The 19,028-nt window shown below is 37.9% G+C and overlaps 1 protein-coding gene and 1 pseudogene across 1 annotated transcript; both read right to left on the bottom strand.

The window, feature by feature from the left end:
* Positions 1–232: 232 nt before the first annotated feature.
* On the bottom strand, positions 233–2,305 carry LOC124273538 (annotated as a pseudogene).
* A 6,062-nt stretch (positions 2,306–8,367) lies between these two features.
* LOC124273534 lies at positions 8,368–16,580 on the bottom strand. The gene is made up of 5 exons (XM_046708816.1): positions 16,518–16,580; positions 15,203–15,310; positions 10,244–10,325; positions 8,888–9,049; positions 8,368–8,476 (listed from the first exon to the last, which is right to left on the bottom strand). Exons 1-5 carry the CDS (start codon positions 16,575–16,577, stop codon positions 8,394–8,396), a joined length of 495 nt encoding a protein of 164 aa, XP_046564772.1. The 5' UTR covers positions 16,578–16,580; the 3' UTR covers positions 8,368–8,393.
* Positions 16,581–19,028: the final 2,448 nt, after the last annotated feature.

The raw sequence follows: 19,028 nt of genomic DNA on the forward strand, positions 1-19,028 counted from the left end.
GTGTGTATAATCCTGACATGTACTGAAGATCACTATATTGTCAATGACATGTATTATTTTAGTTTTGACCTAATAAAATCTTGTCTTGTAACCCTGGTGTGATGTCATTTTGTCATTATTACATGTCTCAAAAGTGTATTTTTTAACATTTCATGAACAATTGCAACTGAATTACACTTTTATTGGCAGCTAAGCAGCTAACAGGGATACTCAAGCAAAGTAAGTTTGCTAATTACATCTCGATGCCAAATCCATCATTGACATGGAAGTCCACAAACTGATTGTCAGGGCCTTGCAGTGTCAACTCTTCCACATCACTGATAACTATATCAGACTGTAATATACCAATGTTGTGTAAGATAACACAAGCCACAATGTACTTGCAAGCCCTTGGTGGATTTGTTCTAAGACCTACAGAGAGACAAGGAAATCGTCTTTTCAATATTCCAAAGGTCTGTTCAACCAGTACCCGCGGTCCTACTCAAAGCTGAGTTAAATTTTCTTTGTGCCAATATTATTAGTGTTGTTGTATGGCGTCAATAAGTATCTCCGCATGGGTAGCCTGAATCTCGAGAAGAATGCCATCGTGTAGTCCTGGAAAAGAATCATTTCATGATGTCAGTGAATTGAAATAGAGGAAAAAAGTGTCCTGTATCCAAAATAATTCATAATTTCATGTGATTGATATGAAAATTTCAAATTTGTCAAATTTCATGCTTGTTATAAAGAGAATTTCATGTACATAGTACAAATACTTTTACCATTTTCAAAGTTTTCTGACAATTTGCTTTCCCTGAAGATCCTCGAGTCATGGCATGAGCCAGGCCAGTTAGCCACGCAGTTAGTGATGAGGAAATTGGGGTCGCATACCATCTGAAATCATTAAAAGTACATTGAAACTTTTCTGTTCAAGTTAACTAATTAAAATATATTTCTACATAATTTTGACTAAATTTTTCGATAATGGTAAAGTTGTCATTGGGTTTCTATGTAAAATATAAGGTGTAACAGAATCATTTTAAAAAAATCGTCACCTATGAACACATTCAAGTAATTTGTTTTGTTTTATTATTATTACAATTTATGGAATTGTTTTGGGAAGGGTAGTAAGTCTGATGTTCAATACTCTACAAATTGCAATACTTCATTGTTTATGTGATTATGAATAAAATTGAGAATATTTTACATGAATATTTTGTAGTCTAATAATGTTTCTCCTTTAATAAAAATGTTTTTAAAATTAAAAAGATGGATGGTACATTGCATATAGGTCAGACAATCAACATTGCTCTGGGTTACCTGAACATTCAAGGAATGATAACCCTTTCTGTTTACAAAATCAGGCTCATTTTCAACAGGTGCGATAATCCGAATCTGGGTGCCGTCGATGCAACCTGCAACCTTTGGGAAACCTAAAATTGAAAGAAAAATCATAAAGATAATTTTACCTTTTAACATTGTTTGCCTGTTATATTATCATTTTTTTAACTTATTTACGGTATTTGTTCACACAGCTTTCAACAGCCTGAACAGGTGGCATTAGTATCGGCAATTATAGACTATGGACAGTTCGCACTCAGAAAGACTTGTCCCTGTCCCGAACGATAATCTTCATTGCGAAATGGTTTACATGTAACACATGCAAGATTTTAGTAATACTTAAAATGCACACATTAAAATATATTTTTAGAAATATTTTATAGTGCGATTTTGAATGGTTACGAATGCTTGTCAATCAAGGGGACGTCACTCTAGTCGAGCCGGGCATTTCAACAGTGTCATGGCGTCTGTTTTTGAAGTGAGAATTATTGTTCGATATTATAGAGTAATTGTAAATCTATATTTATGAATCATTGTGCTAAAGAATAATTAATTACCTGCGATTGCGTGAAACTTCCTTTTCACGTCTAGTAGACGCTGGCCACTTGGGAATTTGATAAAGGTGGCGGCGTGACGACAAATGGCATCGGCCACTCCCCGAACACACCTACCCGCCGTCGACTTGCTGATGTGTAAGGCTTCACCAACAAGCACATGAAATGCCCCTGTTGCTACGAACTGCAAAAAAGGTTAGCACCTGCAGCACAGGTGGAAGGCTTAAAGATCTCCTCGTCTCGTGAGCAATTTGTCCACTAATGAGGTTTACCAAAAAAAATATTGTTGATCGCCTAAAACGATACCGATGGAAAAGTTCCTCGTCCCCATAACATTCGAGAGGGTTGAATCTATCCCTAAATTTTCTTGGGATTCGCTCTTTCCTTTCCTTCTGTCTAACAAGTCGCAAAACGCGTATCACCTCCGCCATGTTTGCTAGGAATAAAATTGACTTAAGACTGGTAGGTAGCAGTCTCAGGATTTAAGACAAAAAACGATCTTAGTCTTAACTTTTAAGACTAAAAAATGTACGTGATCTCCGATTTAAGACAGTTTTTTGGACTTAAGACCAAAATGACATATTTAAGCAATTTTTAGACTTAAGTCACTTTCATGACCCCCGGGGCCAGGTATGAGAACTATCTGATTCATTAACACAATGTCATGCTCTTAATATACTACCCATCAAAAGTTTAGGCTCACTTAAAGCACTCACTATATGTTATGTATATATGTATGGTTACATCGAAGATGAATTTCTCCACTAACTTGGGGGAACCAACTGAAAACCTTTTGCAGATGAATTGCACGACGATCATGCATCAAATTGCTGTAAAGCATGTGCAAGTATCGTGCATGTGAACAGCTGCGTTTTGGTGTAAAGTTTTGTTACGAATTCGTCAATTTTCACTGAGTTTCATCATTTATTGAACTCATGACAATAATCTTTTCAAAGTTACAAATGTGTTTTACAATACATCAGTTCATGTGTAAACAGTACCTTTAAACAGTATGGACAGTTTTGCAAAATTTATTTTAGAACAGTTGACATAAGTAAATGGCTACATTTACACTAGTGAGTCTAAACTTTTGCTGGGGAGTATACTCGATACCACGCAATCGACTGTGTTCTTGTCGGGTAATTCTAGTGACTATGGAACGGTTTTGCTGCGTTTACTTTTAATTGGGTGGTGACAGGTACACGAGATCACTCTGTATATAAACTTAAGTCAACTACCATCAGGGTCTTATTTGATAAGTTACATCAGATGTATCGAAAAACATAATCCCAGCCTTATCCCGGAAGGAAAAGAGCACAGAAGTCCACCTAGGAATATTTAAATGAGTTAATGTTTTAAATGAGTATCTGTTTTGTTACCAAGCAAGAAAAAATGATTTAATTTATCAACAAACTTTTATGTTGTATTTAGATCTGTTTGTTAGATGGCAACAGCATAAAGTTTCATACACACATGTACCTTTAGAACAAATTGAAAACGTGAAACAGTTTGAAACAATAGGGCATCAAGATGGACGATATCTGAAGGTTTATCACACTAGATTTTCGGAGGACTTTAGACGATTAAAATCTAATTTTACTGTAAAACCTCAAAGTTTAAAATGCAAAAGAAATTACGTAAGACTTGTGTGTGGTATCCAGCTCGAGATTATTCACATACGAACAACTCCCCATAACACAGCGACATTACGATAATAGAGGATATGACAATCATCTGTAGAAATTTCATAAACAAAGAGCAATTGTGACGTAGACACGTATTTGGGATGCAGCCTGGCAGGAGGACGTCAGTTGGGACGCTTTTGGTGCATGTTCCATCTGCAGCGATTGTGTAGATTTCATTCTGCAAATTCAAAATCATGTATATCAAACAGTTTTGCAGGTATTTGAATCATGTTGGGCCCAAACCCAAAATCTGATTTTGTATAACCAGTGAAATGTAGGCACCTGGTTTGGTGATAGCTGACTTTATGGTACCTCGATGGTGAAGTTAATATTTAGCGTCACAACGGCAATATTTCAGCTATATCGTAACGATAAAAATTTAATTTATATCAATATTATAATCTATAAATTCAGAACGTAAAAACCTGTCATCGAGGGACAGTAAATGTACTAGAGTGTCACAGCTCTTAATTTAAAATTAGCACCCTATCATAAAAATAAATCAATATAGTGAGTGAGTGAGTTAATAGTTAACGTAACATCCGCAATATCTCAGCCATATCGTGACGAAAGCAATTCATAAGATAAAGATGAAAACATTTTGAAGAGTAAAACCTGTCGACGATGGACAGTAAAATAATAGAGTATCACATATATAAAACTATAATGTAAAACTAAAACTATAATGTAAAACTAAAACTGTAATGTAAAACTAAACATTTTCAGTAAAGAAGACAATACAATATAAAACACGGGTTATGGATTGCCAGCAACTGAAGGTAGGTCACCGTACTTGGGACCATGGGGACTTACAGTACATTTGCTTCCTGCATGGACCCTAGCTGGAGTTACTTCATCCCTTCAGCTGTCTACAGATATTCTACGGTTAAAAATAACGGTCTGTTTAAATGTACTTTGAATGTTTTGGGACTTACGTACCCCCACAGGAGGACAATGATTTTACAATACTTCAACCCCCTGTGAGGATACAGCCACTCACAATGAGGATACAGCCACTCACAATGAGGATACAACCACTCACAATGAGGATACAGCAACTCACAATGAGGATACAACCACTCACAATGAGGATACAACCACTCACAATGAGGATACAACCACTCACAATGAGGATACAGCAACTAACAATGAGGATAAAACCACTCACAATGAGGATAAAACCACTCACAATGAGGATACAGCCACTCACAATGAGGATAAAACCAGACACAATGAGGATACAACCACTCATAATGTGGATACAGCCCCTCACAATGAGGATACAGCCACTCACAATGAGGATACAACTACTCACAATAAGGATACAACCACTCACAATGAGGATACAGCCACTCACAATGAGGATACAGCCACTCACAATGAGGATACAACCACTCACAATGAGGATACAACCACTCACAATGAGGATACAGCCACTCACAATGAGGATACAGCCACTCACAATGAGATACAACCACTCACAATGAGGATACAACCACTCACAATGAGGATACAGCCACTCACAATGAGGATAAAACCACTCACAATGAGGATACAACCACTCACAATGAGGATACAGCCACTCCCAATGAGGATACAACCACTCACGATGAGGATAAAACCACTCACAATGAGGATACAACCACTCACAATGAGGATACAACCACTCACAATGTGGATACAACTCACAATGAGGATACAACCACTCACAATGAGGATACAGCCACCCACAATGAGGATACAGCCACTCACAATGAGGATACAACCACTCACAATGAGGATACAACCACTCACAATCTCAGCTGCTCAATTGAACTACCAATATTAAAATATTTATCTATTTACAACTATTCATCAAAATTTATTTCTTTAAAAAATTCGATAATTGAATCATAATTAACATTGAAAAGATCCTTCACTGTTTTGACATTGAAATATTTATCCCTTGTGATGGAACAATCCATACAGTCAAGCAGGGCATGCTGGACCGTGATTCTTTCATCACAAGGGATACAAAACGGAGGATCCTCTTCTTATTTGAACAGGTATTCATGAGTATATCTAGCATGGCCAATACGACATCGTCTCATAATGACCTCCTCAAATTCAGACTGACAACCAAAGTAGGTGTAACCATATAGGGTTTTATTTCATGTTATTTATTTATACCTTGGGTGTCCAAATTCTTTTGCATCAGATCACGGATATAAAGATAGCTTTATAATCAGAGTGTGGAATAAGAAGTGGTGTCACAGATTTGTTGAGTGCTGACTTAGCAGCAAGATCGGCCATTGTGTTCCCAGAAATGCCAGTGCGGCTGGGTAACCAACAAAAGACCACGTCGTATTGGCCAGTAGCAAGATCATTATATAATTCAATAATTTCAATTAAAAGTGGATGTTTGTCAGAAAATTTTTAATGGCCCGAAGGCACGAAAGACAGTCTGAAAAGATTGTATATTGCTTGTATTTGAGGTGTTTTTGAATATATTTTAAGGCTAAATCAATGTAGATAACAGTACAATATGAAACACGGGGCATAGATCACCAGCAACTGAAGGCTGATCACCATACTAGGGACTATTGGGACTTACACTACCTTTGCTACCTGCATGGCCCCACGCTGGATTTACATAAACCCTTCAGCCATTGGCGATTGTTATCAAAATTAGCCATATATCACAATAACACACATTCTACAATTAAAATCACGTGGTATGGAAAAGACTTGGGACTTACATACCTTCTCAGGGGGACAATAATTTACGCTTCTTCAAAACCCTTTGAAGGGTACCTCGATGGACTACGGGTACCTGAATGTTTGACAGACTGTGGGCATTTGACTAGATTACACATCTATGGCCTTCAGTTGCATTATTGCACAATGCCATCAACCAGACTGAACCGCACTCAACAGGGATAACCACACCACAATGAAGGGTAGTTACAAGGTCTTTTGGTCTGAATACCAATATCCAAATGAGCAGCAATTAACAGCAATTCATCAAACAGCAGTTACCGGGTGGAACCATACCTCAGTTACGATAATTTAACACGCAGAACCACGCCTCAATTACCCGTATTTGACAGGCTGAACCATAACTCAATAACCTGTATATAACACGTAGAACCATACCTCAATTACCTCTATTTAACACGGAGAACCATACCTTAATTACCTGTGGGTAACACGTAGAACCATAACTCAATTACTTGTATGTAACACGTAGAACCATAACTCAATTACCTGTATGTAACACGTAGAACCATAACTCAACCCAACCTAAATCAACAAGGAGAATCATACTTCAGTGAACTAGTAAGTAGCCTGATACACCATACTCTAATGAACTTTACACAACAAGGCGAGGTATGTTTCGATGGGGTCAAATACAGTAAAATTTGGCGCTCAAGATTATGATCCTTTCATAGCGAAATGACTACACCTGTGATGTGTTCCCACAATAATTTTGTGTGTGTGTGCATGCGTGCGTGCGTGCGTGTGTGTGTGCGTGCGTGCTTGAGTAAGTGAGTGCGTTTAACCATACCTGAATAAAGTACTGAAAGTGGAACATATAAGAGAGCACTATGAAATTTAGACTCTGTCGGTGACAATTTCCATTGTACAAATGAATGGTGCTACCTTTTTATACGACGTGATAATTCTGGTTGACTTCTGAACTGATCCATCCACATAGTACTGGATGGCAGTAGCTCTGTTGTTCCAGTCGTAATAGAAGTCAGCTTTGATCTAAAATGAAAAAAAAGAAGACGAGTGACTGTTCATGTTAATATCCAACGTGGGGAGGAAGATTTTCAGTGTGAACAATTCATTTTTTCTTGATCTGAAAATACTAAAAAAAATATCAATAAATAAAAACTACAAAACCTTTTCCACTTTCGTAAGGAATTTCTGCTAAAAGAAAAGTCGATTGTACAATTCTGACTATATCATAAGCATGTGCTTGTTGGAAGCAGTATTACAGCTGTGCGATGCGATCTGTAAATATTCCAGTCTTTACCAGTCAATCCAGTGATTGATACTATGAACTATCATGACGTCAGCTTATGATCAATAGTCTGACTCTCTGTGAAATCTTGGTGAAAAGAGCATATTCAACATAAAAGGGAAGTTACTCTTGGTAAGGTGAAATCATCCCTTTTTCAAACTGCCTTGTGGAGAGTTTTTGTCATTCTGAATCTTTTTGCATAGATATAAATATGACACAGTTGTCCCCTTAATTTCAAGTTTGATCATGCTGCAAAGCAGGATCTATATTGTGGAACAAACAAACTTCAACATTACAAGTTTCAGATCTGAATTGAAAACCCTTCAAAAGAACATACGGCTAATATAAGCGCCTTTGAGCAGTTTTCTGGATTAAGGTGCTATAGAAATGCCAAACTTATTATTATTTGTTTTCATAGCACAAATAGCTGCACTCCATTATTGTTGGTTAACACCGATTCTGACTATGACCTGCTCATGACATGACCGATTGTTCCAATGTTTGGCATCATAAGCAACTTCCGACCATTGCTTTTGAGCTATTAAGTCGTCCTGTGAGACAGGCGAAGACAGCACACACACATACATGCAACGATATTGTTGTAAAACACCAGTTTGACCACACTGTGAACTTTAGACATGTAGAAGACACTGTGAACGTTTGTTCCACAGATGCCATCACTAGAAAAGGTAGCGCCTCTTATGGTGTTGTGCTGGTAATGGAAAACAGAACTTGCCATACTCCAAAGAATATTTATTGATTTAATGACATGTCAAGTGAAACAGACAACAATCGGGTCTACAAGTTCAAGTGCAGCGTCACATTTTAACAGTTGAGGGGGACGCCGAAAGCATCTGGGTCCGTGGTGCCTAATTTATATCCGTTGAAGTATAGTTCCGTATCTGGAGCTGAGGAAAAACAGAATGTTTTAAAGTAATTACAATCCATGTTGAGCGGAACATGATTTAAAGCAGAACAACAGGATATTCGATTTTGATTGGTCACAGCGAGTTTTCCTAAAACTTATTACAGACACAAATCTCATGGTTTGGTGGTTGCATTACCATAGTGGCTAATATATATTGCAGTCTATTGCAAATCTATTGGTAAACTCGCTATACATCCCTCCCGAAATAACAGCAAGGCAATATTTCATTCCTCTGAAATCGAAATCTGAACATCAAACTGGCTCGATTTTGACTCCTTCATACCAGATGATTGTACTCACACTGTCTCATAGTGACCTTTTACCGTCGAGTCAGGTGATAGAGGCCCCCTGTTTCTGCACCCAAGTCGATCTTTGTAAAGGATCTACTCACGACTCGCTGCCAGGTTGAAGGTCCCCAAGAAGGTTAAGACACAGTCTGGGTCGGTGACGCCCACGGTCAGGTTGATAGAGCCGATAGTTAGCAACCAGTTGTCGGATTTCAACCCGCTTCCCTCAATACCAATATAGCTTGAGCCAAGGTCTGTACTGTCGTCTACAAAGAAGGAGACCATTGACATGTGTCAGTTTCAAATGAGAGAAAAGACGATGGTCAGTCTGATGAGGTCCTGTTTGTGTTTTTCAGCAGAACAACTGACTTTGCATGTGTGTAATGGTTGCCTGATGTAGGACCTCTTCAGGAACACCTGGTCTCAGAACTATCTGATAGTGATCCATAAACACATTGTCATCCCCTTAATACTTTCGATACCATGCAATCGACTTTGTTATTGTCGGATAATTCTAGTGACTATGGAAACCAGATATGGTTATCATCCAGTTGCAGGGTTTCATTCAGTTTGCTTCAGTGTCAATATAGCTTGAGCCATGGTCCGTACTGCTGTCTACACAAAAGGAGACCATTGATATGTTACTGTAACTACATACACATGATTTGTTAGGTTTGGGTATTTCGCCTCTTGTAAAAACATTTTAGTTGTGAGTAGGTTGTCTACATGGAAGGAGACCATTGAAGTTTTAGTTGTGTGTCAGTTTCAAATGAGAGAAAAAACTACAGTTATTTAGATGAAGTCTTGTACAATTCCCAATTATTGTGATCTGCTCTTTCAGCTGAAGGATTGTCTTGCCTTTGCATGTGTTACATGGATGCTAGACGTGGGACAGAATGCGTTTACCTTTTCAGGAACCTCTGGTATCAGAACTACCTAATATAATCATAAGGACATAATAATCGTCTACATCATTTCGTAATAAAGACAAAGACTGTTATTCTGACCTAGACATATGTTTGACATAGGGCAGGAGTGAGGTAGGAAAGGCTGGGAACATGAAGTAGAAACGGATTGGGGATTGGGGATTCGAATCCCGAATCTGAATATTTTTTCCATATTCGGGATTCGAATCCCAAATCTGAATTTCTTTTTCAGAGCACCTAGTACATTAGAATGGGGATGTAATATAAGAGTTCAAATACCGAATGCCCAGTGTCGCATGTGCAAAAATACCGAATCGGAATCAAATTCAGATTCTGGATTCGAATCCCGAATGTGAAAAACATATTCAGATTCGGGATTCGAATTCCCAATCCCCAAACCCGAATCCGTTTCTAACTTCATGTTGCTGGAAAGGCTCACTTCTTCGCGAACACCTAGTTTTATCACTATTTGACCACAGGAATCATTTATATAAATTACATACACAAAGAGCACTGTTGACAAGAGTCACTTACCTGGGATGCAGAATGGCAGGAGGACGTCATTTGGGGCGTCTTTTGTACATGTTCCATCTGCCAATATGGTGTAGCGTTCGTTCTGCAAAAAGAAAACCAAATATTTTAAACAATCCTGAAGGTATTGGAATTGTGTTGTGCACAAAACCACAGTGAATCAGATTTGTTGTAACCATTGACAAATGGGGCCCTGGTTGGGCGATACCTGACAGCATGGTACCTCGATGGTTGATAACCTAAATAGGGCAGGACACAAACCTGATGTTCCTTCAAACACCATTTGTTATCTGAGAGAGGTATACACAATCTATACATAAAATGAAAGCTTGTGATCTGAGCATTAAGAAGAAAAATGATGTGGTGAAATTTATGTGGACATTTTCTTATAAAAACGTTTTTATGTCAAACCAATAAAGTCTGTAGAGAAACTCTGCCGTAAAATGAGTCATCAAGAAAACAGTACTACCAGTACTTCCTGCAGTCTGCTGAGACCACTTCCTGTCCTAGCAATGTTGACATTTGGAACTTGACAGCTTGTTAGATCTTTTTCCAAAGATTTTCATTCGAAGCATTGACAAGTCTTCAGATTTCTTCAATATCATTGTTGAGGTAAGTTGTTTGCTAATTGTGTACATTTCCACAGAACCTTATGTTTCAATGATAGAAATGACAGAAGATTACCTGTGGGTTAGTTTTGCACTAATCTTGTTTGAAATGCATTTCAAATAGGTAATTTGTTATTGTACCTGATATTCTACGGTATTTTCATGGCATTTTACATGTTTAAAGTCAACTGTTTCATTGACAGATTTCAAGATAACTAACTCTAAAATTTTAACTGATGAAACTCCTTGAGAGGCCATTTTAAGGATGAAAATATTCATCAAATCCTATTCAGAGAATCTTATGCTTTATCTTTCTATTATTGGTCCAATTATATTTCAGATATTATAAAATTATGATTTTATTAGGTTTTTGATGATTCTTTTTCAAAGAAGTTTTGAAAACATGTACAGATAATATCCTGAAACCCTGAGAGGGCCACCCTGTATAAAATGCCTTGTCAGTGTAAGCATGTGACCTAAACATGTTAGCAATATTTCCCTACAACTTAATATTACCCGATTGTGATCCTCAACTAAAAAAACACACACATTTTAGCAATAAATATGTTTTGAAGTGATTTTTAAAGAAGATATGTTGATTATCAAATGTAGAAATGATATAATTTCTTTCTTAACGTATATAATTTCCCCAAACATAATTTTTTTATATATGTATTTTTTTTCTCACCAAAATATAAACACTACCTTATAATTTGACAGGACAATTTCTTCAAAAATATTTATTAGATCTAATTATATTTATAAACATAGATAAAATTCAATATGTGCATGCTGTCACAAATTATTTTCACTAAAATACCTTTGAATTTTTATTTGAATTTTGATTGCAAAAACATAGATTGCAAAGGTTTTTTCAAAACTGCGCCAAACCTTTGTGAAATAGTTTTTCTCTTGTTTTTATTGATACATTACGAATTTAAATAAATTTAATGATTAAACTTAAACTTATACAGATACATAAGTGCCCAATTCTTTCAAGATAGGTCAAGTCCAAAATTGAAGACTTTCATGTACCTTTTAGGTATGTATGTATTTCACAGTAGTTTCGCATTCAGTCACTTATTCAGCGATGAGATCCTCACTATCTTTTATAATGAATTTTAAACATAAAAAAAAATCTCTTATTTTGTTGTGTCAAAATGAAATTTTGTGTTTAAGAAGGGCATTTCTTTTCATAAAATGTTTTCCTCCCTGAAACAATGATATATTTTAAATCTTTGAAGATTTCATGTTTGAATTTCTTTCATTCAGGTATATTTCTGAAAAACTTAAGCAATGTAGCCAAAGCCAGTGAAGTTAGGACAAGTCAAAAAAGGATCACTCTCTCATGAGCCTGTTAGATATATATCTATCTATATATAGTATCACAGAAGTTACACATACATTGACATATGTTTTGATAAAATCCTACCTTTATTTGTAAGACGTATTTACTTTAAATGTTGCCCTTAACCCAAATCATAATGACCTTTCATGTTTAAGAAAGGAATTCTCTTTATGAGTGAGTTTAGTTTTACATCGCTTTTAAGAACCTTTCAGCAATATCAAAGCGGGGGACACCTGAAATGGACTTCACACATTGTAACCATGTACTACCCCACCACCCACTCTCTTTATGAAATAGGTTCTACTGTTAATAAATGTAAGAAGATTTAATGATGAAACTTTCCTTATTTCAGGTTAACTTCAAAGAGAAACGGACTTAAAGGGACCAAGCCAAAAGAGTAAACATTCATCTGCGTAGTACTGCATCATAATTAGTGCTCGAACAAATTTATCACCTGGAGAATTACAATCACTGCCTAATTGAGCCAAGACCAGACTTGTGCAGTTGTTTGCAAATGATCTTTGTGGTCAGGATTTGCTTTATCACAGATGTTTCTTAGTGAAGATGGGACTGTTCGACTTGTGCATTTGCGCGCAGAAATGGTTTTTAGAAGACCATTATGTCTGACAGATTGTCGTGATGATGTCACAATGGCCAAGGTTCTCGCACACCCAATAGGATCAGTTCCTACATTACTTTTCAATGAAGATGGATCAAGGAGGAAGACATCAAATGCCGATTTGACAGACAAATTAGAAGAAATTGTACAGAATGTTGACACTTTACCAGACTTTGACAAAAAGACACTGTCTACATTCGTGATACAATGGCAATATTGATAAGTATGAAACCTGCCATTCCCTCCGCGTTTGATAGTGTTGCTGACAGTTATATGCAAAATATGAAGCAGTATTTCACAAGGGCTGATACTGTCATAGATATGTTCGACCAGTATGACAATCGCAACTCCACTAAGTCTGCAGAAGAGCTGACCTCAACACCGGCAAGAAGTATCAAGTGTCATCAAGCAGACAGATTCCACAGTGGAACAAGTTTCTTGGTGTATCTGAGAACATGTCACAGTTAACAACGTTTTGTGTACCAAAGTCCAAGTTGCTACAATGTCAACAGAACAACAAGGAGGATTGTATCTCTCAGGAAGATATGAAGATGGAATGGTGACCAAGTTGATCCCTCCCACTGGTGATGCTTGCATTGATGAACTTGAATGTTCTCAAGAAGAAATTGATACATGCATGCTCTTCAACGCCATGTACTGCAATGGTGAGTTTGAAGAGAGGCATACCCAAGGAAGTATCATCATGAAGTCCCCTAATACAGATGTTCTCATACTATATATCTGCTATTGTCCACAAATGGAGCATGTCCGTGTCTTCTGAAGTCACGGACAAGCATCGGTTCATGTCCATAACATCTGCCATCTTCTTGGATCATCAATGTCATTTGCTTTGCCAGGATTTCATGCCTTTACTGGCTGAGATACGTCATCAGCATTATTTTCATGTTGGCAAGAAGACCGTCTACAAGGCTATGATGAAAGACAAAGATCTGTTTTCAAGTCATCAAGTCTTATCTTCAGGAAAACTTGATGCAGCAGTGGAGGTCTGCAGGCAATCTAACGTCAGCCTTGTATGACCCCAGGAAGAAGGTTAAACCACGTCACTCTTTGAATGACATGAGATTTCAACTATGCCGACTAAGAGACATTGAACTTGCCAAACTTCCCTCATGTGAAGACAGCTTTCGACAGCACGTTAAGCGTGTGATGCGGCAAACTAGCATCTGGACAAGTTCTCATTGTGGTAAACGAGAGTTTGGTAACCTTGAGGATTTTGCCTGGACTAGGGTGAATGGATTGCTCAACCCCACATTGTTTGAACATCAAACTGCTTCGGAAGTTCTTGACTGCCTTGTTTGCACCTGCTGCAAGTCCCCATGCTCCTCAGTGTGGTGCATTTGTAGACAGAGCAATCTGCCTTGTATTGAACTGTGTCCTTGCAAGCAAGGACAGGGTGCACAGAATTGCACTAACCCCATGAATGATCTTGGTGAAGATAACCAGTGACAATGAAAAATGACCTGTGTAATAATCATAAATCTATTTGATTTATAACATGAAGATTGTAAAATAGAACTTGGAACTTGAAGAAAACAAGCAAACTTTCATCTGATGTGTAACTAAACCTGATCTGATGTATCACTAAACCTGAAATTGGACGAGTCCAGTATGGAATGCCTGGTCAGTATAATTGATTGAAATTCATATTTGAGCTTATTCCTTTTTCAAGTTGTTAGTTATTACAATAACCACAAGACATACTATTGCTTTACAAAAAGAACAGCAAGTGAATCTATTTTGAAGGATTGTTGGTTCCTAACACATTACACTTATAATTCATTATCTTTAACAATGTTCTATTTTAGAGATATGAATGTATCCTTACCTGTAATGATGATAGTGATGAGAGATTAAAAGGTAATTTTGAAATTATACCAATTAGATTTATTATTCTTCTACTGTATCATACCTGGAAAAAAAAAAGGACTGAAAATTTTTTACCCAAATTTTCAATCATGCAATGAAACTTTTATGTCTAAATATTGCAATCACTATTATTTTTCTATTGTACAGAGAACAACTTTTCATTTGATGGTGAATTTGTTTGAATGGGGTCAATAGTTTGAAAATTAATAAAGATATTTGGAAATTTATGATTTTTAGTGTTTTTGACCCCAAATCGGGTTTTACCAGAAAGTAATTACCATACCGTAATTACCTGTATGTAGCACGTAGACCTGCACCTCAATTTCCTGTGTCTAACACAAGGAACCATACCGTAATTACCTGTGTGTAGCACGTAGACCTGTACCTCAATTCCCCGTGTCTAACACAAAGAACCTGTATGTAGCACGTAGACCTGTACCCAAGTTACAGTGAACTATAGAATTAGTGACAATTTCCATTGTGCAAGTGAATGGTGCTACCTTTTCATACGACGTGACAATTCTGGTTGACTTCTGAACTGATCCATACACAGTGTACTGGATGGCAGTAGCTTTGTTGGTCCAGTCGTAGTAGAAGTCAGCATTTACCTAAAATAAATATCTCAAGACGAATTATTTTACCGGGAAGCAGGAATATTTTCAGTGTATCATTTGTACAGTTGTAGCAGATACATTCCGGATGTAATTTCATTTATTATGTTCTATATTTGAAATTACTGTAAACGAAAATTAATGCTTCGACTTTTGAAATGTTATCAGAACATACTTTACAAAATGTTTCTTTTATAGAAAATACAACCGTTACTACTACTACTACTACTACTACTACTACTACTACCACTATTATTATTACTACTACTACTACCACTATTACTACGACTACAACTACTACTGCTACTGCTACTACTACCCGTGAAGATTCGGGTTGGAATTTGTCTTCAGGATCCCGTGCTTGTCGTAAGTGGCGACTGGTGGGATCAGGTGGTCAGGCTCCCTGACTTGGTTGACAAGTGTCATCATATCCCAATTGCGATGAACAACAGACCAACCAACCAACCGGTTACAATTGGTCTTCAGCGACCAATGCTTGTCGTACGAGGCGAATAACGGGATTGGATGATCGCTGACTTGGTTGACACATGTCATCATATCCCAATTGCGTTAAACAACAGACCAACCAACCAACCGGTTACAATTGGTCTTCAGCGACCAATGCTTGTCGTACGAGGCGAATAACGGGATTGGATGATCGCTGACTTGGTTGACACATGTCATCATATCCCAATTGCGTTAAACAACAGACCAACCAACCAACCGGTTACAATTGGTCTTCAGCGACCCATGCTTGTCGTACGAGGCGACTAACGGGATTGGATGATCGCTGACTTGGTTGACACTTGTTAGCGTAGATCGATGCTCATTATCTGCATTGTCTAGTACAAACTCGATCTTATAAAGTTGGAATATTCTTGAGTGCGGGGGCGGTGGGGTAGCCTAGTGGTTAAGACGTTCGCTCGTCACGCCGAAGACCCGGGTTCGATTCCCCACATGGGTACAATGTGTTAAGCCCATTTCTGGTGTCCCCCGCCTTGATATTGCAGGAATATTGCTAAAAGCGGTGTAAAACCAAACTCACACTCACTCACTCTTGAGTGTGGCATCAAACAACAAACTGCTATTACTGCCACTAAGAATAGAAATTATCATTTGGGGTTCTTATAAACTCGTACCACACAAAATACAATCTAATGTCACACAAATGTCGCTGTGATAAATGTGATCGTTTTGTACTTACGTTATTTCCTTGAATCGGTGCGCGAACATCAAACACTTTGGCTGACCAAGTGTTTGCCATGCAGCAAGGTGTAGCTTGAGCCTTGACGGCTGCCAGGCAGGACAGAGTGACCAGAAGCAGCAGCATGCTGGACGTCACACGTTGGAGTGAATGGTGGTGATCAACTGGCCTCCAGGTTTATAGGCACTGGATACGTTTCGGCGACTGTGTACATCCTTAACTGATGAAATCAGGAACAACGTTCTATCCGACCAATGTTAATTGATAGCGTTTCAGTGTCACGTTAGGTCACAGAATTGTGTGAAAAGTGAAACATATTTGAAATCTGTGAGCGCGAGTAAAAATTGACATGTATGTCACCTCAGGTGAGATTCTTGAGAGGCATTTTAGAAGTTGGTGAATATATAAGACGTTTTATATGTCGAATATGTCTCCTCTGGTTAGACAGTGTAGCCAACACATAACGGTTCCTCATTGCAAACACATGAGCATATTTGCTCGAGAAAAAAGAAGGACGATATTAAGCTTATCTCTTGTCTATAGCATTATGTTTTCACGTTCCCTAGCGATTTAGTGCACATTTCGCAATAATTATCTACCTTGCGAAACATGAAACGTACTGAGGTATGTCTGCCCTTCGGACGACATTGTTTCTGAGGTCAAGGAAATTTAATGATACCCTCTCCCACAAGGAGACAGGTTTCCACTATCCACCCTACGCATATTAATTGTATATTTCGTCATTTCATCACTGTGCGGGGTTATACGTGTGGGTGACACGAACTGGTCAGTATTGAGACATCATGTTTGGACACTGTCCTTGACATACATTTTCTGTACAGATGTTCTAAAATCAAGCTCGATGGCCAAGATTAGCATTATTCTAATTTCAACTGTCCACCTCATACCATTACACTTCCACTGTGAAAACGACGTTGCTGAGGAACGCGACCGACGCTGATACGTTCTCCTGCTTGCCTGTTGACTCCAGCACGACCAGAGTTGTCTATATGAAACCTGGATTCACAAATTCTCAAGTTCTCAAAGCTCCTTTTTTATTTTTGAAAGATTTTATAAGATGAGTTGTGTTCTCTGATATATTGTGAAGCCACCTCATACCATAACACTATCACCCTGACAACGACGGTGCTGTCTGTAAAACGTTCCTACACCTCTTGCCTCATGTCAATATGAAACCCGGACTCATGAACAGTGTACTGTCTCCGTCTAATTTTCTGAACCTCACGTCCTTTCCATACCGAACTCGGTGAGCCGGATGTTGTCCCGCTCCATAAGCTACTGCCACTGACTGGTTTCAAATCAGGAACTGCCAAGCTGTTATTGTGGAAGAATCCGTATGTGAACCAATCGAATATGGTTGTCTTGTTGACGTGACGCCACACGTGGTGGGCCGGATCGTTGCAACTCATGGCTCAAGCCCTTCAGTAGAAATTGACTTAAAAAAGACGTTATTGTGATTTGATGACCATATTTCTGGTAATTTCGTTTTGCGCCATTCCTGTTTGTTCGAAGTTGATTTTCAACAAGTGTTGTTCTTTGTTAAACAAAAGTGCCCTTCTAACCACCTGTTAACTTAACAACCATGCATTGCGTGCTGTCACATTCAGAACCTATGTCTCTGAGTAGCATGCTCCCAGAAACACGAAAGCATCCACATGTGTTCTTTAAGTACGTTCAGTTTGCTGTTTCGTCTTATATGTATGTTTATAGTTTATTTTACTGCGGCATTTTCCCGACAAACATTTTCTTGATTTAGTAATGCACAGTTAATTATAGCTTGGCCTGAATTTTCCTACTGAAATTATGCTTCTCTAGACTGTCTAGATATTAATTAGTACATTTCTAATTATATTGTTAGAAGATCTTATCTAATACTTTTGCCATATCTGAGTTTGATACCACATTGTGTTCTGCAGCCTCGATAGGACTGGGTATGTGCATAAACACAAGATAAGAATATATCTATGACAAGATTAAATGCATGCATATCTAGAACTAAAATACATTATCTGTTGTGCTCATTTATGGACGTGTTCCGATAATCTTGTCGAATGCTTAAAGTTACGACCTTTGCTAAGGTCTAGTAGATAGTGTGTCTGCTCGGAGAGCGGAAGGTCGGTAGTTCGATCCTCTGGTCGTGTCATGCCAAATCTCATCAAATAGGGTACTGCCTGTTGCATTCCACAAATTGTTTTTTCGGTGAACTTCAGACTTGTTTTGAAATATTTGGAGACAAAGATCTAACAGTATCTATGGTCACCACGGTTAGTAGCAAATTATGGATTCAGGTTTTCCCTAAAATTATGTAGTGCCATATAAATTTGAGAAAACCAAACTTTGCTCTTTTCTTAAATTGCAAACGTTGAGGGCAACCCTTTTTATTTTGTCAACCACATGGTGAAAATGCCATTTCATATCAAACAATTTCTGTGAATATAACGTATGTAAATATACTACGCAAACGCCCAAGACATACAGTCTCGATTATCC

This window comes from Haliotis rubra, unplaced genomic scaffold (assembly GCF_003918875.1).
Source record: "Haliotis rubra isolate DU_JTF1 unplaced genomic scaffold, ASM391887v1 Scf1813, whole genome shotgun sequence".
NCBI lineage: Eukaryota > Metazoa > Mollusca > Gastropoda > Lepetellida > Haliotidae > Haliotis > Haliotis rubra.